This window comes from Melospiza georgiana, chromosome 7 (assembly GCF_028018845.1).
Source record: "Melospiza georgiana isolate bMelGeo1 chromosome 7, bMelGeo1.pri, whole genome shotgun sequence".
NCBI lineage: Eukaryota > Metazoa > Chordata > Aves > Passeriformes > Passerellidae > Melospiza > Melospiza georgiana.
Genome location: NC_080436.1, coordinates 19683699 through 19701772, shown reverse-complemented (window position 1 = coordinate 19701772; position 18074 = coordinate 19683699). Strand labels below are relative to the sequence as shown.

Below are 18074 nucleotides of genomic sequence, written 5' to 3'. Positions count from 1 at the left end.
CTCTCACTTCATCAGGAGAACCAAAGAAGTTTGAAGGTGAAGAATGATGGGCCTTAAATGACAATATTCAGAAAAGCATATATGTTCAATTGAAAATTATTAATAAAGACTTAATCTTCAATCTTACTTAAAACTATGGTTTAAATTTTTCCACTAGCAAGACTATTTCCTTATGTTTACTTTCTGTAGCATTCCTGCAGCCTAGTTAATTATGCATCACCGTGGCAACTAAGCAGAGCCAAGATTTGATATTTCAACTTCCTGATGCTCTCCTCCAAAGGCAAGTACTGGTGCCAGCTGTTTTTTGTTTAATAAGTAGAAAGTGGGACACAGATAAAGTATGTTCTCTTTTGGTTTATACAGGGGAACATCAGATGTTTTTCCAAGAAAAAGAATTAAACCTCTGACATGTCAAACAGTCTCATTGTGTCCACTGTGCATTTGTTTGCAAGCAGCAGGACTACAGTTAAAAGACTTTTTTTATTCCAAGTTGTCTGAAACCACTGTCTAGTTCCTTTGGTTGCCAGTGGGGCAGAGTAGATAACGTGGGAAAATGTATTAAACAGTAGAGAAAATGTGGCTGGTAATAAAGGATAATAAAGGACTGAGGAGCTGAATTGGGTATCATGCCATGAGAGACAGGCCTCAGAATCAGCCACCTACCTGTATGCAGCATTCAGTAAAGAAACAATAGAAAAAAGGGAAGGATTGAGAGCACAGATACACTCTCTTACCATCTGAGAGGATGAATCTTATAGTCCACATATGGAATTGTACAGTAGCTATTCACCACTTTCACAGGCTATTTTATGATGAGAAGAATTTCTAGACACAGGCATTGTTTAGAGTGCATAGTTGCAACCAAATGACAAATTAATACCCCTCAGGACTACTCATGTCCTCCTTCATTTCAAACAACTTCATACACTGACCTGGGAAAACTTAAGACTCAGCCTAAAGGTCACTTGGACTTAATCTTCCCTTGGAGAAAGAGTCTTAATGTGCTTTGCAGCCAGAAGGTAAAAGTCTTTCTTAAAATTAGGTGCCAGAATTTCACTTCTATTTTCTGAAAACTCTGAACCAACACTTATGACTAGACTCTTGACACTCCATAAAAAGCCACAGGAATATAAGGAATCTTGCCATCACAAATGTCTCTTAATCATGCTGTGTTCTTGGGTGAAAACAAATTATTACATAGATCCTTTTTAGGCCCATTTCCTTGTCAAAGAAAGACAAGCCTTGCATGCAGCCAAAACCTCTTCTACACAATTATCCCTGAAGGTCTCCAACTCCTGAAGGAAGCTTTTTTTTTTTTTTAAATATTCATTGGCAACAACATTTCTGCTGATGGCCAGGGAACTGCAGAACTTGCCAACTTCCCAGAATACCTGCCTGAAAAATAACATAGCTTTCCAAACCTGAGCAGTATTTTACAAGAACACAACATGTATAAATGCAATCAAATACATTAGGGATTGATACAAATGGAGACAAAAAAATCCTTGCTGATATGGCTGGGAAGGGTGGCAGAGTACAGTCACTATGGATACTTTTCCAGAGCGATTTGGAAGGGCAGTACTGGCTAGCTGACTGTTGCTTGATGAACATTCATTTAGTGTAAAGTTATCCCTAAAACCTGGTAACACCCATGCTGAATGCATGATACTTGAGTTCAGCATCCTTACAAAGAGAAAAGAGATCTTAGACCTGCTACTGCAACGTGCCCATCCCCTGCCAAAGCAGGCACAATCTTCCACTCCCTCTGTCTAACCTGGATCAAACAAAAAAGCTCAGAGCCTGTAGGGTATCAGTGGTAACAGCTCCCCAGCAGTCTCTCTCAACTGAGGCTGCAGACATCAGTGCCCAAACCTCCTCGTCAAATCTGGAAAACAATTCTGCATAAATGGCATGCCAACAGCAGGCAGGGAGGACCAGAGCAGTGGCACTTCCCTGTGGATCATAAGCACTGTCAGGGACAAAACAACTGCTCTAGGGCATCAGCAGCAGACAACAGTTGCTGAAAGCAGTGAATAAGAAGTGTTATCAGTACCTGTAACACAGCATTTCACAAATAAATCTAACAAAATTAGAAAATAATTCCTTTGCTTCAATGCATTATTTTACCATCAACAGCTGATTTTCACCATCTTAAAATTTTGAAAATATGTCTGCTGATCAAGTACTATGGTACGCTAGTAACGTGCAGTAAGACCATTTAATACTTAAGGTAAATGTGTAGTGTTCTTGATCAGTGGTAAGCATTTGAAAATAATCTGTTTGGTTTGAACAGATGCATGACCTCTTCTTAGTACTGTGTCTGTATGCCTTATTCTATTTAACCTTATATATTGCTGGGAGTGATTTGATGATTGAATCAGAATCAATACCAATGTTTTGGGCACTGTTTTACTGCCTTTTCTACCTGGTGAAAGTTCCATGCTCCCTGGGAATACACTCACTGTGGTTAGTGGTTAAGACACATTTGAATTCTACATGCACACAGGAATGTATTAAAAGACCAGTACCTTCTCTGTACATGAGAGCAATATTTGGAGACCTATGCCAACTTGCCTGGATAAAGATCATCTGGAAATGTTACTTGCAGGAAGGTTACTTTCACAGTTTCCTAATACATAAATAAGGCTTACAAAATATTTTTAAGAAATGTTCTTCAAGAGTTAATTTTACCATGTGGCTTCATGCTACAGAGAGCTTTCATATTACTTTAAAACAGAACTGTGTTTCAATCCATCTAAATTAAGGCATCAACCCTACCACTGTCTGCTCAGCAAATTTCCAAATGTGCATGCAAACTTTACTCAACGTAAATGTTTTCATTTTAGGTCATATATTATGTTGTTTTTCTGGTATATTTTGAGGTAGAACAGCATCAGCAATGTAGCAGGAATTCCACTGCAATTGTGTACTATGGAGAGAAAACTGCCATAGCATAATGCTCAAACGTGTTCATTTTTGTTTCACTCAGAGTAGCTTTTCCTACAAGGCCATAAGTTCATAGAGACCAAGAATGGTTGGAAATGCACCTTTAAATGTTGTCCAGTCCAATCCCCCTGCAATAAGCAGTGACATCTTGACCTAGACCAGGATGCTCAGAGCCCCATCCAATGAATTTTCCCAGGGATGGAACATCTGCCACTTCTCCGGGCAACCCGTTCCAGTTTTCACCACCCTCATCATAAAAAAATTCTTTTGTATCTACTCAAAATCAACCCTCCTTTAGTTCAAAAATTACTCATGACTGTCACATTTCTCTTTTTCTTCTCTAGACTTTCTCATACTAAAAGCAACTTGCTCTTAATTTATCCTTCTAAAACAATGTGGATATTTTAATTCAGTATATCAAGAAAACCAGAGTGGAAGACATCAAGTGAAAATCCAAAGAAATGTTCTTATTGTAAAATAGCTTTGCAAGTCCAGAAAAGGTTTTTGAAGAGCAGAGTGGAGCAACATTGTTTTTGCTGTTGTTCCTGTTTGTTTGGGTTTTTTCCTAAGGTACACAGCAGGTTGTTTTTCAGGGTCTAAAGAAAACCCAAATTCGCTTAGATTAAAAAAAAAAAAAACCCAAAAAACTACAGTAAGATTTATGTTCCACAGAGATTTTGTCACATCTGATTTGCCTTAAGCCACTGCTAATTCAAAGCTTACAATACAGGCTTATTTAACTCACTTAAAGGTATTACAAAATTTGCTATTCACTTAACTTGTTTTCTCAGTGTATTCTACCTCTAATCTTCTGGTACTCACTCATCCCTTCTTTGCAAACAGTGAGGTTCACCAATATACTCATCCTGCTCTCTAAATGGTTTTTCCTCAAAGCTGTCTTCCTTAAAAATAAACAAGCATAACATAAAATGAAATAATTCCTGCATACATAACATGCATTGTTAGAATTCTTGGGGCTACTAACAGTTCATCAATGAAGATTAATAGCTTTTTTACAATTATATTCTGTTTTTCTAGAATACAATTTCTTCTTTCATCCAAGTGCAGCAATAAATGGGGCAGATGTCAATTTATTAATGAAACTGTTAGAGTTCATTTATCTCAAGATACAAAAGAAAAAAAATTAGCTTGATTCTCCTTCTAGCACCTATCAAATCAGGAAGATCCATACTAAGCTGAGCTTCACCAAGTATAAAGGAGGGAGAAGGAAAAGGAAAACTGGGCCAGATAACACTTATTGTCAGTTCTTTTGGTGTTTGAATAATGAATAAATGTTGAGATGAAAACAATTATGACATTAAACAACAATGTAAGGTTGTTGTTTGTTATCTTGAAAACACGTCTATAAAGCACCCACAGTATCTATGAAGTACAGGAATAAAGGTGTTTCTCAAATTACAAAAATTTCTAAATATGAATTCCAAAAATATCCAAAATAAGAGGCCAATCAAAAGGGCCAACTTGCAGATAGATTTCTACCTAGCATTTTCTAAAAGCAGTAGAGAAAAAGAGGCATTCAAGTAGAACTTGCAGAAGACTGAAAAGATACATATGCTTTGACAGGGGAGGAGAGCATTATTGTACTTGCATACACAATTTGATTAGCAATTGATTGCACTACAATTTGATTTTTTCAGCTATTATTTCAACTCCAATAGTGCCCAGAAGCTTTAAACCACGCAGACATTATGCAGCATAAAACCAGCAAAGTGCAACACAGATTCCTGCTCAGGAGCTGTGACTGGGGGTAGACTGAGATGGGGTACAACTTCCAGTCTATCTTTTTAAGATATCCTAGAGTTTTGTACTGAACAAGCATGTGAGACAATAGAGAAAACAGCTTCTCTAATGGAGAAATGAGGCCTGCAGAACTCCATGGCCTAAAGCCAAGTCATATATGAAGCCAAGAAGTGAGCCCAGAGCTCCTGAGCTCCACCCTGGTACCTCAGCACCAGCCTAGTGCCTCTGCTGCCCAGCAGATCACAGCAGGAGCTGCAGCCAGGTGAAGGACATGGCATAAATGAACATGAGCTGTGCACACTGAGCACAGGCATCTCTTGGACAAGCTCTCCCAAAAACGTTCACAGCACGCTGGAGCAGAGAGTATTCCTCTGAGAAGTGCTGAACTTAACACCAGCAGGAGAAACACTGCAGTAAACTGAATTGCTAAAGATAAATTAGACACTCTAGCCAAAAGAAAACATAGCTGACAACAACAACAGATGGGAAGAGGAGGGAAGGAGAACAGGAACACAGCAAGAAGACATGAACCATAAGGAAAAAAGCATTCTAGTCTGTGGGAGGACCTAGGTAGCCAGTTAATTACTCATTAAGGTTAGTAGCTATTTATTATTATTCTAAATACTTAAGTGAAGCCATTTCAGTAGTGCCCAGGTGCACTTACATAAGGCAGATGATAAGCAGACACCTCAGGTGTTTACTGATAGCTGAACCTTAAATGTTATTGACAAACTAACAGAGTCAATTATTTAGTGTGAAATTTTATGTAGGAAAAGAAACTTTTTACGGGAACATCACCTAGATAGAGGGCCAATTGTTTTACTTGAAGCAGAAAAGCAAGCTCTAGAATTTATTACCACCTTTTCCCCTGTTGTTTTTTCTTTTCAGCTAGCAACCAAGGAATATTGTATGAATATTTTAGAAAGGATTCTAGAAACTGAATTCAACCCTTGCTACTGCCAATCACTTCTTTTGCAAATCAGGTAAAAATACATAGAAAGATATGCAAAGTTTAGTCTTTAAAATGGTCTTTAGAATTTTTCCCTACCAACTAGCATGATGTCAGAATACTGTTACCATGGTAAAGGGAAGAGATGCAGTTAGCTACTGCTTTGCTGGGCTCCTTCTGACTACTTACAGATCAGCTGTAGATGCAGGATAAACTATGATCAGATTTTGATACATTCATAATTCAAAAAACATAATTCAGCTATCATCATGTAGAAAGTAGTTTCAAACAATTCTTCTTTCCCCAACTGCTCTCCCCGGTCCCAGTATGAACAACAAGGCTTTTCAGCAGAATGCAGATCCAACAGTGTTCATATCTGAATTCAAGAAGCCTTTTGCAGATGTTGAATTCTACATGTGTAAGTAATCCCACAGCAATCCACACGTGTTCTGGAACAGCACTACACACGTGTCCCAAAAGAGCCCACTGGAAATAAACAGCATCCAGCTACCAATGCACTCATCCTCTGAAACTTAAAAGGTTCATGTGCAGCATTATGCCCTAATAGCCTACCAATTAGGTCTCCTTTTAAAATGCCTGTGGCTAGTTGCTTAAAAAAAGTCATAATTCATGGATTGAGAATGTGTATGAATTTGCACAATACATGTTGACTAAAATAAAGGTTACTAATTTTTGATATTCATTTCACCTGAAGAATTCTTTCCTGGTGCTACATAATCTTCAATGTGCCCAAACCTCCAAACATAAAGAAAACATGACTCAATCATGGCTCACATTATTACCTTTTTTTTTTTAAAAAAAAAATCATGCTGCAGAACCTTATTTCAATTCATTCTCAGTATCACAACAATAGAATTTGCAGGAAGGGAAACCATGGTAACCAATTAAATGTGCTACAGCAGCTATCTGCTCAAAAGAACATGCAGTACCATCACACTTCAACGCCTACCACTAGTACACTCTCTACCCATTTCCTCTTTATCCTCATCCTAATTATTAAACACGCTCTCCACCACAGAGGGCTACATTGCAAACCATGTCTATTGTTACTGCCATTTGCTACAGGTCTTAACATTAAGCAATGTACTACTCTTTTGCCAAATGTAAAAGCAGATCTAATAGCTCCGGAAGTGAATTAGGAATTTTCATTATTTTAAATCTGCTTGGAACATTGAATTAACATTACAATGCATTTTGTATCTTTTTATTCTACAGAGACTTGCTGATATGTATGGACACAGATATAGATCTACGATCACTTTCTCATGTCAGTAATTTTTTTAAACCTCAAGACTGCAAAACATGTTCAGTGGCATTCTGATTGATTGATTAATTAATTAGTAAAGATTGGTAAATGCATCCATGATTAAATATAATATAGGCATTAAATATAGTAGGGTGCTGATTTGCTGCTCTCAGTTGTGTTTATGCTCCATTCTCCTTTATATGGTATCTGAGCTGACACAATTTTACAGACCTTCTTAGGCTCTGAACATCAATTTTATCTGAAAGACAGCTCTGACTATTTAGTCAAACTTCTATACTTCAAACAACATTTAAATTATCATTTTCTATTTCTTCAAGAACATACTTCTATCTCTCTTACAAATTCTGAGAAAATTATTTTCTGAAAAAACTCCACCATCTTTTGTTTCAAATTTATATTTAAAAGGTAGTCTGCCTTTAAAAAAGTCACGATGCAAATTAATTGCACAATAATGGATGAAAGTAGGCAAAAATAGCTCATCATAAGATGATCAAAATGCAGCTTGTTATATAAGTGGAAAGCAGATTTTACAGTAACTCAACAGCAGCTTTAAAAAAATGAAAAGTTTTTTTGGGTAAGAGTCACTTTCCCTACCTTACAAAGAAAAAAATATTAAAAATCTTCACTTTGAACTCAATTAACTATTTGACAGTATTGCACTAAGAACAGCTGACCACTTTGCTTTAGCTTGCAAAAAGTATTATTTTTCCTGTCCTATATTTGGTCATTTAAGTGGTGCTAGGCTATTTCTGCAGCTACAGCAGCTCAGGAACAAGATCTTTAGATCTACTAAAGCTAGTTCCATAAAAGCACCACAGCAGTCAAAACTCATTTAGAAGGCTTTAGAGAATGAAGAACTAAAGCATGTGGTGCAGTTCATCTTGAACAGGGTGTGCAGTCCTGGCTGGTATGGACACTGAGCTTTTGGGCATCAGCTACAATAGCTGCTGGAATCAAATGTAACACTGAAAGTGTCCCATGATGATCTGAGGAATTGTCTGGCTTGGGTCCTCAGGACAAACCACAAAAAGCTTGTTCTTCTCCACTGTAGAAAGGATGGCTGGAAACATTCCATGACAGAGACATCATACCTTGCCACAGGAAGGGACATGATCCTGTTTCACTACACTGCTCTTCACGACTGGATGCACTGGGTTTCTCAGGGTTCCCAGGCACGCTGCCACAAGCACAGGAAGAAGACATCTGCCAGAGCTGGACGTGCTGGGCCGTCTGTCTCACTGAATTGCCTGCCTCCCCAGCAGAGCCACCGGCAGCTACAAGCCAGGAAACAAACCTGTCTCAGTCTCAACATCAGCTGCTCCTACCCACAGCTACCACAAGACTTTTATGTCTCCATGAACTGGGATTTCATGATGCAATCACACTTCATAGGCAGTTTCTCAGAATTGACAGACTGTCAAAGACTGACACATCAGACAACAAACAGTGAGAGAGATTGAGTAGATACATAGAAATACAGAGGGAACGAAGTATTTATGCCAAGAGTTGGTAGTACCTTAAAGAATCTAAATTTTACTCAACTTTTTTCCATTATTTTTACCAAAACGTGCCTGAAAACCAACCAGAACACACGGATATTTCACTTTATGTTTTGTCACTATGTTATTGCAGAATTAGAGCACCTCTAGAGAATTGCTGGGTTAACTTCATAAGATTCTTGGAATCTGTTCTGTGTCTGTTTTTTTATGTAACAGCTGATCAAGTTTTCTTTCCTCCCACACCTTCCAAGGGGTAAAACAAAGGTAAAGAAGAAAAAGCAAAAATCACACTGAAGTGATCTTAAAGTTAACATGAGTGCTTCAGAGACAGAGTAGCACTTAAACCTAGTATGAAAATACTAAATTTGTTGATACAACCAGAAGAGAAAGGGTGAAATTAGAGACCCTGAACTCAATCAAAGCTTTCTGTTGAACTTGGAAAAGTTTTGCTCATACATACCATCCTGCTGACAAGCTCTGTTTTTGGCCATGGAAGTTACATTCTTAAATTCCTGCTGGGATTATCTAAACTGCAGATGGGGCTATCTTTGCCATCTGGCAATGTAGTGACCCAAACACAAGTGATGCTCTCAGAAAAGGATACAACTACATAAACTCAACATGGCAATCACAGCAAACTTCTCACAGTCAGGATACACAGAGAGACTGCAGAAAGGACCTGGTCTTTAAGAGAGGCTACTATGTCAGAAACACACTCACTGGACACTTTGGCTAATGGTTATATTCTGCATTTATAGTTCCAGGGAAAGGAAAAATAAAAACTGAGAAAAATTCTCCTTCCAGTCAATGGAAACACAGACTCCTGCTACACTGCCTAGTAGTGATAAAAAATAAATCCTAGTGGTAAAATCCCAATGTGTGGAAGACAGAGCACCACAGTTCACAGAGTTCCACCTAAGACATGAGAGTTAACACTCTCATTCATGCACATTGAAGGCCAACAGCAAGAGAACAGAGCATTGTCTGCTATGGGAAGGAAAGCAACCACCTAGACCCACTGCCCATGATACACAAGTCATTTACCATTTAAACATAATGAAATGGCTGCAAGATGCTGCAGTTTCAGTTTCTGATGTGTTTTTCCAAACACTGAATTTCATTAAAATAAAACAATGATAACAACTTTGTTATCATTTGAAACTTTTCCCAAACCAATCACTAACAACTATCCATTCTTTTCTCTATTTGGTATAAAACTGATTTTATTGTTTTCAAAGGGGTTTTCCAGTGTGAGACATACCATCAAACCTGGGAAAAAAGCCATTTTTGACTAGCTGGACTGAAGGTGCATTTGAAAAACAACCTGCAGTGATACATCCTACAAGATGCTCAACAGCTTCCTCTGAGTCTACAGGCCCTGTGTGTTCTGCACCACTGAAAGCAGGGAGTGGAGCTCTGCCTTCAAGCCAGGTGTTACAAAAACTGATTTCTTTGTAGCTTTAAAAGAATATTGCAAGAGCAGAAGATGATGGAATTGAGTACTATTTTAATAAGAAATACCAAATTTACCCTGTTAATGAAAGCCAGTGTAAATGTCAATAATGTCTGTCGTTTATTACTACAGAAATAAATATCCCATGAAAATATATTCTTTTTCCCCCTGAAAAACTAATTTATCACAACCTATTATTTCAAGACATTATTATTTTAATCATTATTTTATAAAACTTTCAGTAACTGCATCTTCTTCAATGTTTTTCTGTCCCACTTAGATTTACAACCTTGCTAATAATCACTATCTCCCATCTCAGGTGTACAGCACAGGCCAAAGTAACCTCCAATATTTAAAAGTAATTAAACTATTTAAACCGTACAACTACTTTTTGAGTTTTTTATTTATAGCTGACCCACTTGCCAGAGCTTTGCAGAATGAAGAAGCAGATCTGCAAGCACTGTGAGCTAACAGGTGCTCAGACAAAAAGGGCCTCCTGATGTGTTGCCATCCCAAGGAGAGACCAGGGGGGACTGAGTTTTCCAGCACATGGCAGGCTGCTCAGGGAACTCATAATGTGCCTTTTATTTCTTGACCATCTGCTCTCCCAACATCTGCATTGGGTCACATCTGTACCACAGTGGGAAAAGGGCAAAATGAAGCCCCACTAGCAAAACCACAATTGCTGTTATCTTGATGGTGCAAACAATAAGGAGTGTTAGCACTTCAAAAAAGGGCATGGAAGGTCAAAGATACCAAATCTATAACTAGGGTAAAAAAGTATAATGATGAAAAAGAAATTAAAACAACTACAAAGAATTTTTTGATCTGAGGTCAGCAATGCAGTAAAACCATTTGAATATTTTATAAATTTAAAAATGGAATATTAATTACTGACCTTAATGCCAAAGTGTAGGTTCCAGGTTGCCTTTGGCTTTCACGAATGAGATAGCTTCCCTCTGCAACACTCAATAATTGGTCAGCTTCCTCCCTTGAGATCATCCCATGGAATCTACAGAACAAAAACTTCTTTGAAACACATGCCTCTTCTCTTTTAAATCACCTTTTGGTCTTCAATTAGAAAGCACCAATGACAGTAATTTAAAAAGAAACAAACAAAAATGACTGACTTGGTGGAATCTACAATTTGAATTAATTTCCCTATGTGCCTGTATTCAAATTTACTTCAAATGGTTTAGAAAGGCTTCTAGGAAAGAATATCTATGAAACAAGTATATTGTTTTTAAATCTGCATCTATCAATTTAATATGTAGAAATAAATCTGTTTTCTCCTGCTGGTTTCACATGTTTTGTGCTAGTGGCATGCAATCAAACATTTTGAAGCATTCAAAGACATTTTATGTGGTCCCTGAGATTTTAGCAAGTTGCTGTAATCTCAGTAATTGCTGATGTAATAACCCAGCAACACTACACATCTTTTACCAAAATAAACATAAGTAAGATCTTTGTTTCTCCACACTAAATCTAACCATCTTTGCATTAGCAACCTGAAACAGAAGACACACAGAGACTGATTATATATTGCATTTGGGATCCAAATATCTTTTCTTCCTAAACAGAAACACATTTTGCAAAGCCAACAGGAGAGGGAGATAGAAAAAGACAATCCCTTGAAAGCACAGAAATGTTTGTTTGTTTTTCTCACTTAAAATAGCACTCAGTGATATCCATATCCATGAGAAATTGCACCTGTAATTTTAGGCAGACAAAAGTAATAATGTAATAATGACCTGATGGTGAGACACACTGCTGTAAAACACACAGAAGAAAAAAAGAGCCCAGACTAAACATTTGATACCTTTCCTGTAACTATTATTAACCAATATGTCAGGATAAACCACTTCCAGAGATGTTTGTTACTTACTCTCTTCCATAATACTTGGGTCGGTTCTCTACCTAGAAGAAATAACAGAAATTGTAATGTTTCATAACAAGAGAAGCTATACAGTAAAGTGGACTGTTTACAATACAGGATTAAAACCACAAAGGGATATAATGTGAAAGTGCAGGCAAAAAAATCAAGAACAGAATTTCTCCTGTGATTAACACATAGGGAAACCAAAGGGAGATATTCAGAAAACATTGCACTTGTGAATGGCTTAAAATGGAGCGAGAAAGGATAAGCCACTTGGACCATGTCATCCTCAGGACATACCAACTGATGGCATTAAATATTGCTTTTACAAAGTGCCAGATAGGGGAAATGAGTTAGCAGTTCATGCATGTAAGTGCACCATATTGTTGAGTGCACTAATACAGTGAAACATCTATAAATCTCTTAAATTTACAGGTTACCTTCCATCACAGAGCTGTTGGTGCCCCTGCTGAAATAAAGCCACTACTATGCAGCCCCTCAGATTGAGGGCAAATGGTTGAGTAAATCATCAGGTGCACAAGTCTTGTGCTTCTTGACTTCACTAAAAGAAGTAGTACCACCTAAAAGACTTCAAAAGCAGGTGTGCATGTGTTTTGTAGTGTAACTCCACTTTGGCTGTGCTCCAGAGACCTTATGGTGTAAATGCACACAATATGGAGGGGTGTCAGGGTACAAGTTGCCTGATAATTATTCTAGATAAAATAATGCACCTTCATTTGTCCAGGAAGTTTAGAGCCAAGTGAGGAATAGCATATTCCACAGAAATCAACTAATAATTTAAGCCACCATGTTATCCTTTCTTGCTAAATTTAAAGGGGGAAACTCTTTGGGGAATAAAAGTCAACAGTTATACAACTTGAACTACAGAAATATAAAACAATCCAGCTATGCTGAAACACAGAATGCCACATTGGTTTTTTTTACCATCTTTTCAACAAAAAGCCTATTAATATTAGTGCTTCTCTCCAGTGCTTTCAGTGGAGTATAAAGATTTCAGATATTCAAAACAACAAAAAACAACATACATCCCGATGTACAGTCTAATAACAATTCTTCAACATTCCCAGCAAATAAAAAGCTATTGTCATGATCCATCACTTTGGAAAAAACATTCCATCACGGGTAAGATTTATCATGTCCTAAAATATTTCCTTTTCCTTTATAACAGCAAACAAGTTGCCTGGTGTGATAGCTGTTTTCAAAGGGCCTGAAGAGACTGCATTATTTCAAAAAAGAAGAAAGGTCTTAGATTTTTTTTGTTAAATGTACGCTATTTCTTCAATAAGAAGATAGCAACATAAACAGAGAAAAAATGAAAGCATTTTATTGTTGTTGTTATAGAAACTTGCAACAATTCTTAACTAAAACCCTTAAGCCAAGACACTAGTTTAGAGCAGTTGTTAAAAGAAGAATCCTGTCATGAATAAGATTTTGCTGTCTGTCTAGTGAGATTTTATCTTTATCTCTGTGAATTTATAAGACAGAACTGGAAAATTTATATAAGCAAAAGCATTCCTTTTCAGAAATGGATTAGTGACTTGACAGGGCATCTTCAGAGTACTTGCAAGTCCTAAGAAAATTTATAATATACTCTGTGCAAACATTTGAAAATGCAAACGGGCAGATGACTGGAGCAAAGCTTCTGAAAAAAACCCCACAGGACTTCCAGGCATTTGTAGTAGGCTTGCAGGTCATTTTAGTGGATGATGAGTTGAAAAGGAAAATAACCACTTCTGTTAACACTGTCTCTACTGATCAGTTTTACCAACTTGCAAAAACTTCAATATCAATGTTGATGTGCAACACTTTTTGCCTGCATACGACTCAGTGCAGCTGGAACCTCAATTCACAGAGTTTTATTGCCTGCTTATTTGTGTTTTGGGGCTTTTTAATCACTTTTTAAATTTATGATAATATTAGGGGGTTTTGACATCTATACTGACATACATTAAGACTTGAAGAAAATTCCATCAGAACTCAGCAGGGGCATTCTAATTCACTCAGAATGACTGGGCTACACACACAGTGCAGCTTGTGTGCACTGAGAAAACCACACAGACTCTCTGTAAGCCAAATTTACCATGTAAGACAGTAAACACTGTTCTCAGGCTTTCTGTAAAGCTTCTGACAGGTGTTACACCAACTGCGCCCTTTGCAACTTAGACACAGTGCTCTTATCCTCAACTGCACTGGAACCAGAAGCAATGTGCAGCTCTCTTGGTCTTGTGTGTTCCCTTAGACTTCAAAGGGCTCCTGGCAGACTGTATTCTACAAATTTAATTCTACAAATGACAATGCAGGCACCCACGTATCCTCCCTTTGCACCTGAGCACTGAAGGCCAAAACAGTTTAGTTCAGAAGCTTCAATACTCCAACTTTCACAGTTTGTCATCCATAAGTTAACGAGACAAAACCAAAACATCTGGACTGGAACTCAACCCATCCAAGAAAGGAAATACATTTTAAAATAAGATGATAGCAAGAAATTGGTCCCATTAGCTCACGTAAATATCCACTGCAGGATTCTTTTCTGATTTGGCAATATCTTGGGACCAAAGCATTGCTGAGTGTGAGTAAGAGCAGACATAGCTGCTTCTTTTTCTTTGTATCCAGCAAAGATCAGCCAAACACTGCCTTTTGACTTCTCAGGATTTTTACTAATGGGAAAAATTTCCTGTTGTTGTTAGCTTAGCAAGGTTTTAAAAATTGCTTCTAACTTGGAAAAAAATGAGGGGGAAAAGCATGAGATATTTCTTTCCAATGTGTTTATTTGTATATCATTAATGCAGAGGCCACAGGAAAAAATTAAATTCTTATGAGACCTTCAAGAAACACAAATATCAGTGAGATATCCACCATTACTTCATTTGTCTTTTTTTCAAACTGAGGGGTGAAGGCAATGAAACCACATCTATGAACAGACAAATCAAGCAGACGTGGCAAGCACCTTACAGCAGACATTCCTTTGGAAAAGGGCTTAGCTATAATGAAATTTGGAAAGTCATTCTGGGCAAATATCAGGCAGATAAAGCCACCTTTACAAACAGCTCTAATAAGGATGTGCATTATATATGCTCATATTCTGTGTTTCTTGACCATTTTCACAATACTAAACAGAGATTCTGCTTAACAGGTTAATTAACTATTAGCACTGAATTAGGATGAAGCCTCCTAAAAGGACAGAAAAAGCCAGTGATTTTAATTTCTCCATACTATGTATTTTTTCATATAGTTATTTTAAATTGTTCATTGAATGCTTTTATATGTCAGTCAAGGCTGCCCTAAATATGCCTATGCATGCACACGTGTATATAAGACTATAAGCAGAAAAAATAGTAATTTCATGGAGGAAATACAGTATTAATTGGACAAACAACATTATAATTTGCATGCAAGCCTCATGCAGAAGTCAAATAACCTTAGAACGTTATGGAATTATCAAATTTAACCTCATGGACTATTAAAAGGCTCAGCTCTGCTGCACTTTTACAATAAAAAAATCACAAATGAATGCAATCTCCTTTTACTTCAGTGTCTCTCCACTGATCTGTGTGTTGTCTGATATGAAACTGGTGTAGCAGAGCAGAAACTTGAATTCTTTGTATTTGAGAAGCATTTCAAGTTAAGTAGGTCATTCTGTTGAATATACCTCTCAGTATCAGCACTTGTACAATGTGTGTCTTTGCACATGAAATAAAGGGTTGGGGTTTTTTTTTACGGTGTGATTTCCAATTATTCTTTAACAAGTACTTTTTCCCCTTAATCATCACTCCTGCTTTTGTCAACAAGTGGATTACAATAAGGCAAGAAGAGCAATTTATGTGTTAATATCTCACCAAATTACATATTGTTCATTCCCACCGACCTCTTTGATGTTCTCAGGACCAAAATTCTCTTCCTAATGTTTATGAATTTGTTTATACAGCTGAATAATTCAATCACTTAGGAAAAGATTCTGCTCCCCACTGACTCATGTGTGGCTGCTAATAGAAACCCAGCTGAGAAAGAACAGATCACAAAGCTCAACACAAGCAGGAGAGGCTGAGACCAGAGAGAAAGGTTAACAAGTTACTGCTTGCTGAATATATTTTCACTTCAAATCAGCTCAGCTGCATAAATTGTTCAACACTTATAATGAAAAACTCTTATCTGCGTTATAAGGAACTAATGATGAAGTAGGAAAATGCACACTGACCATGTACTTCTTCAATTTTACCTTTATTAGTTAAAAATAAGCTTCCAATTTTTTAAAATAAAGTAATTCTTCAATGATAAAACGTATATTTAACACACTCGGTTCTGCAGCTAAATACCTGACTGATCCTTTCATAGTTTTCTGTTATTTACTTCTATTCACACTAGTTTCTGAATCTACAGCCTTTATTTCTCAGTTTCTACAATGTTCATGGTGCAGACACAGGTTTATTCTGCAGAGTTCAAGAAGCTATTTTAAAACACACAATGTCTCAGTTTTTTTGTTCACTCTGACACAGGGATAGATTTACACTTAAGTTTGTAATATGTCAATCTTGTTTTGGAATAAATTCATAGAAATATGACATTACAGACAGTAACCTGTTGCATTGCATTCTCCATTGATGACAGGACTTAACAGTGTTTTGATTGTACATGATACTTTTGCAATCCCCCATTGACCACAGCAAATGGCCACCACTCACCCATAGCAAATTTTCCTTTGTAAACCAGTCCAGCTTTTTAATTAACTATCTCTATTAGAGCTAGTAACACTTTCCAATTAATAGAATTTAAATTCAGTGAAAATGAGGATAAGAAAGTTGTAGTAGTCAGTGTGATTCGTATTTGAAGATTTACACAGGTGCTTTTATATTTGGCCAGCAAGTTTCTTGTTCTATTCTAAAAAGAGGACAATCAGTATCTGATCAATAGCTGAACAATTTCCATCACACCAGAGGCAGTAAAAATTTTTCATTTTCAGATACTGAACACACATTTATGTCTCTGCTTATTTGACTGGATTAGCTAATAGTATTCTAAGAAACACTATGAAAAAGAACTTAATATGAAATTTGCTTGTGAGTTCTTACCACCTAGGACAGAAGACCTCCAAGCCCTTCTCTGCAGCCAAACTGGCCTGGGATATTATGCTATCATATTTTACTAAATATCCCAGACTCCTTCAGCAATTTACAATTTCTCCCTGACTACAAAGTATATATAGTATATAGAGTATACTACATATACTTGGTGCAGTCAAATAATTACAAAATAATTATCATGTTAAGCATTGTATGACTTGCTTAACCATGCTGGTACTTTCAATTATGGATTGGTTTCTTTGTTGTTTTTTATTTTGGTTTATTTTTTCAAAGAAATCAATATACATACAGAAAAAATAAGGTTCTAATTCTGTGGGAATTAAAACATTCACAAATGAGATCCTCATGAGCAAATCAGGAGAAAACATGTGTTTCCATGTGTCTAAGAATCAAAAAGTAGTAAATGAGTCTCAGTAAATGATGATACACATCAAAATGCTTTAAATTCCATTTTTAGAACAAATGGATTTCTGAGTACCCGTGCCCCAAGGCTACCCACTCTAATCACAGCACAAAGTGTCCCAAGGAGCCACTCCGTGGGCTGGACACAATAAGTTCAGGCATGGAATTACTGGACTGCACAGAACTGAACACTGTGATACCTACCTCACGAGTGCAGGTTATTCTTCTAGGATGGGGAGCTTCCTGTTGCAACTGATACACTGGGAGAAGGCAGAAATTAAATTCTAATTAATAGAGCATCATTGTGTAAGTTGCGCATTTTAACATTAAACATTGCAGTTTAAATAAAGGAGACTTTTTGCAAAATTTAACACAAGGATACGAGAGATATAAAAATTTACTAACAAAGGGTCAGAAAAAAAGAATGTTGCAAGCCAAAATGGGATATTGATTTTCTTTACAATGAATTCATCAAGTAATATGGAATAACTAGGTGAGATCAGATAAGTTCCAACAAACAGATCAGAAAAAGAATCATAGTAAACACAAACTAAAGTTCACTATTTGTCAGATCAGGCTGCTGTCAGACTTTCTTTGGCAAGCAGATGGAGCCCAATCCTACAGTGCTGGGCACACACCCAGTCACCTGCAACACATCAAGGCTTTACAAGAATCACTCAGAACTGTGCACTGTCAAACTCTCTGCCTTTGCCACTGCTCAGTGAGGACCTTTCTGAAGAAAGAGAAAGATGAAGACACTAAAGCCTTTGCAGATCTAAAGACAAAATGAGTTGAGTAGCA

At 37.1% G+C, this 18074-nt stretch overlaps 1 protein-coding gene across 3 annotated transcripts in view; it reads right to left on the bottom strand.

Moving 5' to 3' along the window:
- Positions 1-18074, bottom strand: part of CHN1 (chimerin 1) — a 91010-nt gene that overhangs the window by 48703 nt on the left and 24233 nt on the right. For 2 of the 3 annotated variants that reach the window (XM_058028339.1, XM_058028341.1), the window contains exons 3-5: positions 17478-17533; positions 11782-11813; positions 10795-10908 (exon numbers count right to left, since the gene is read on the bottom strand). In XM_058028339.1, coding sequence (XP_057884322.1) covers positions 10795-10908; positions 11782-11813; positions 17478-17533 — 202 coding nt within the window. Of the gene's footprint in view, positions 1-8035; positions 8071-10794; positions 10909-11781; positions 11814-17477; positions 17534-18074 lie in introns of those variants that run through there. The other variant, XM_058028342.1, reaches the window with a different exon arrangement.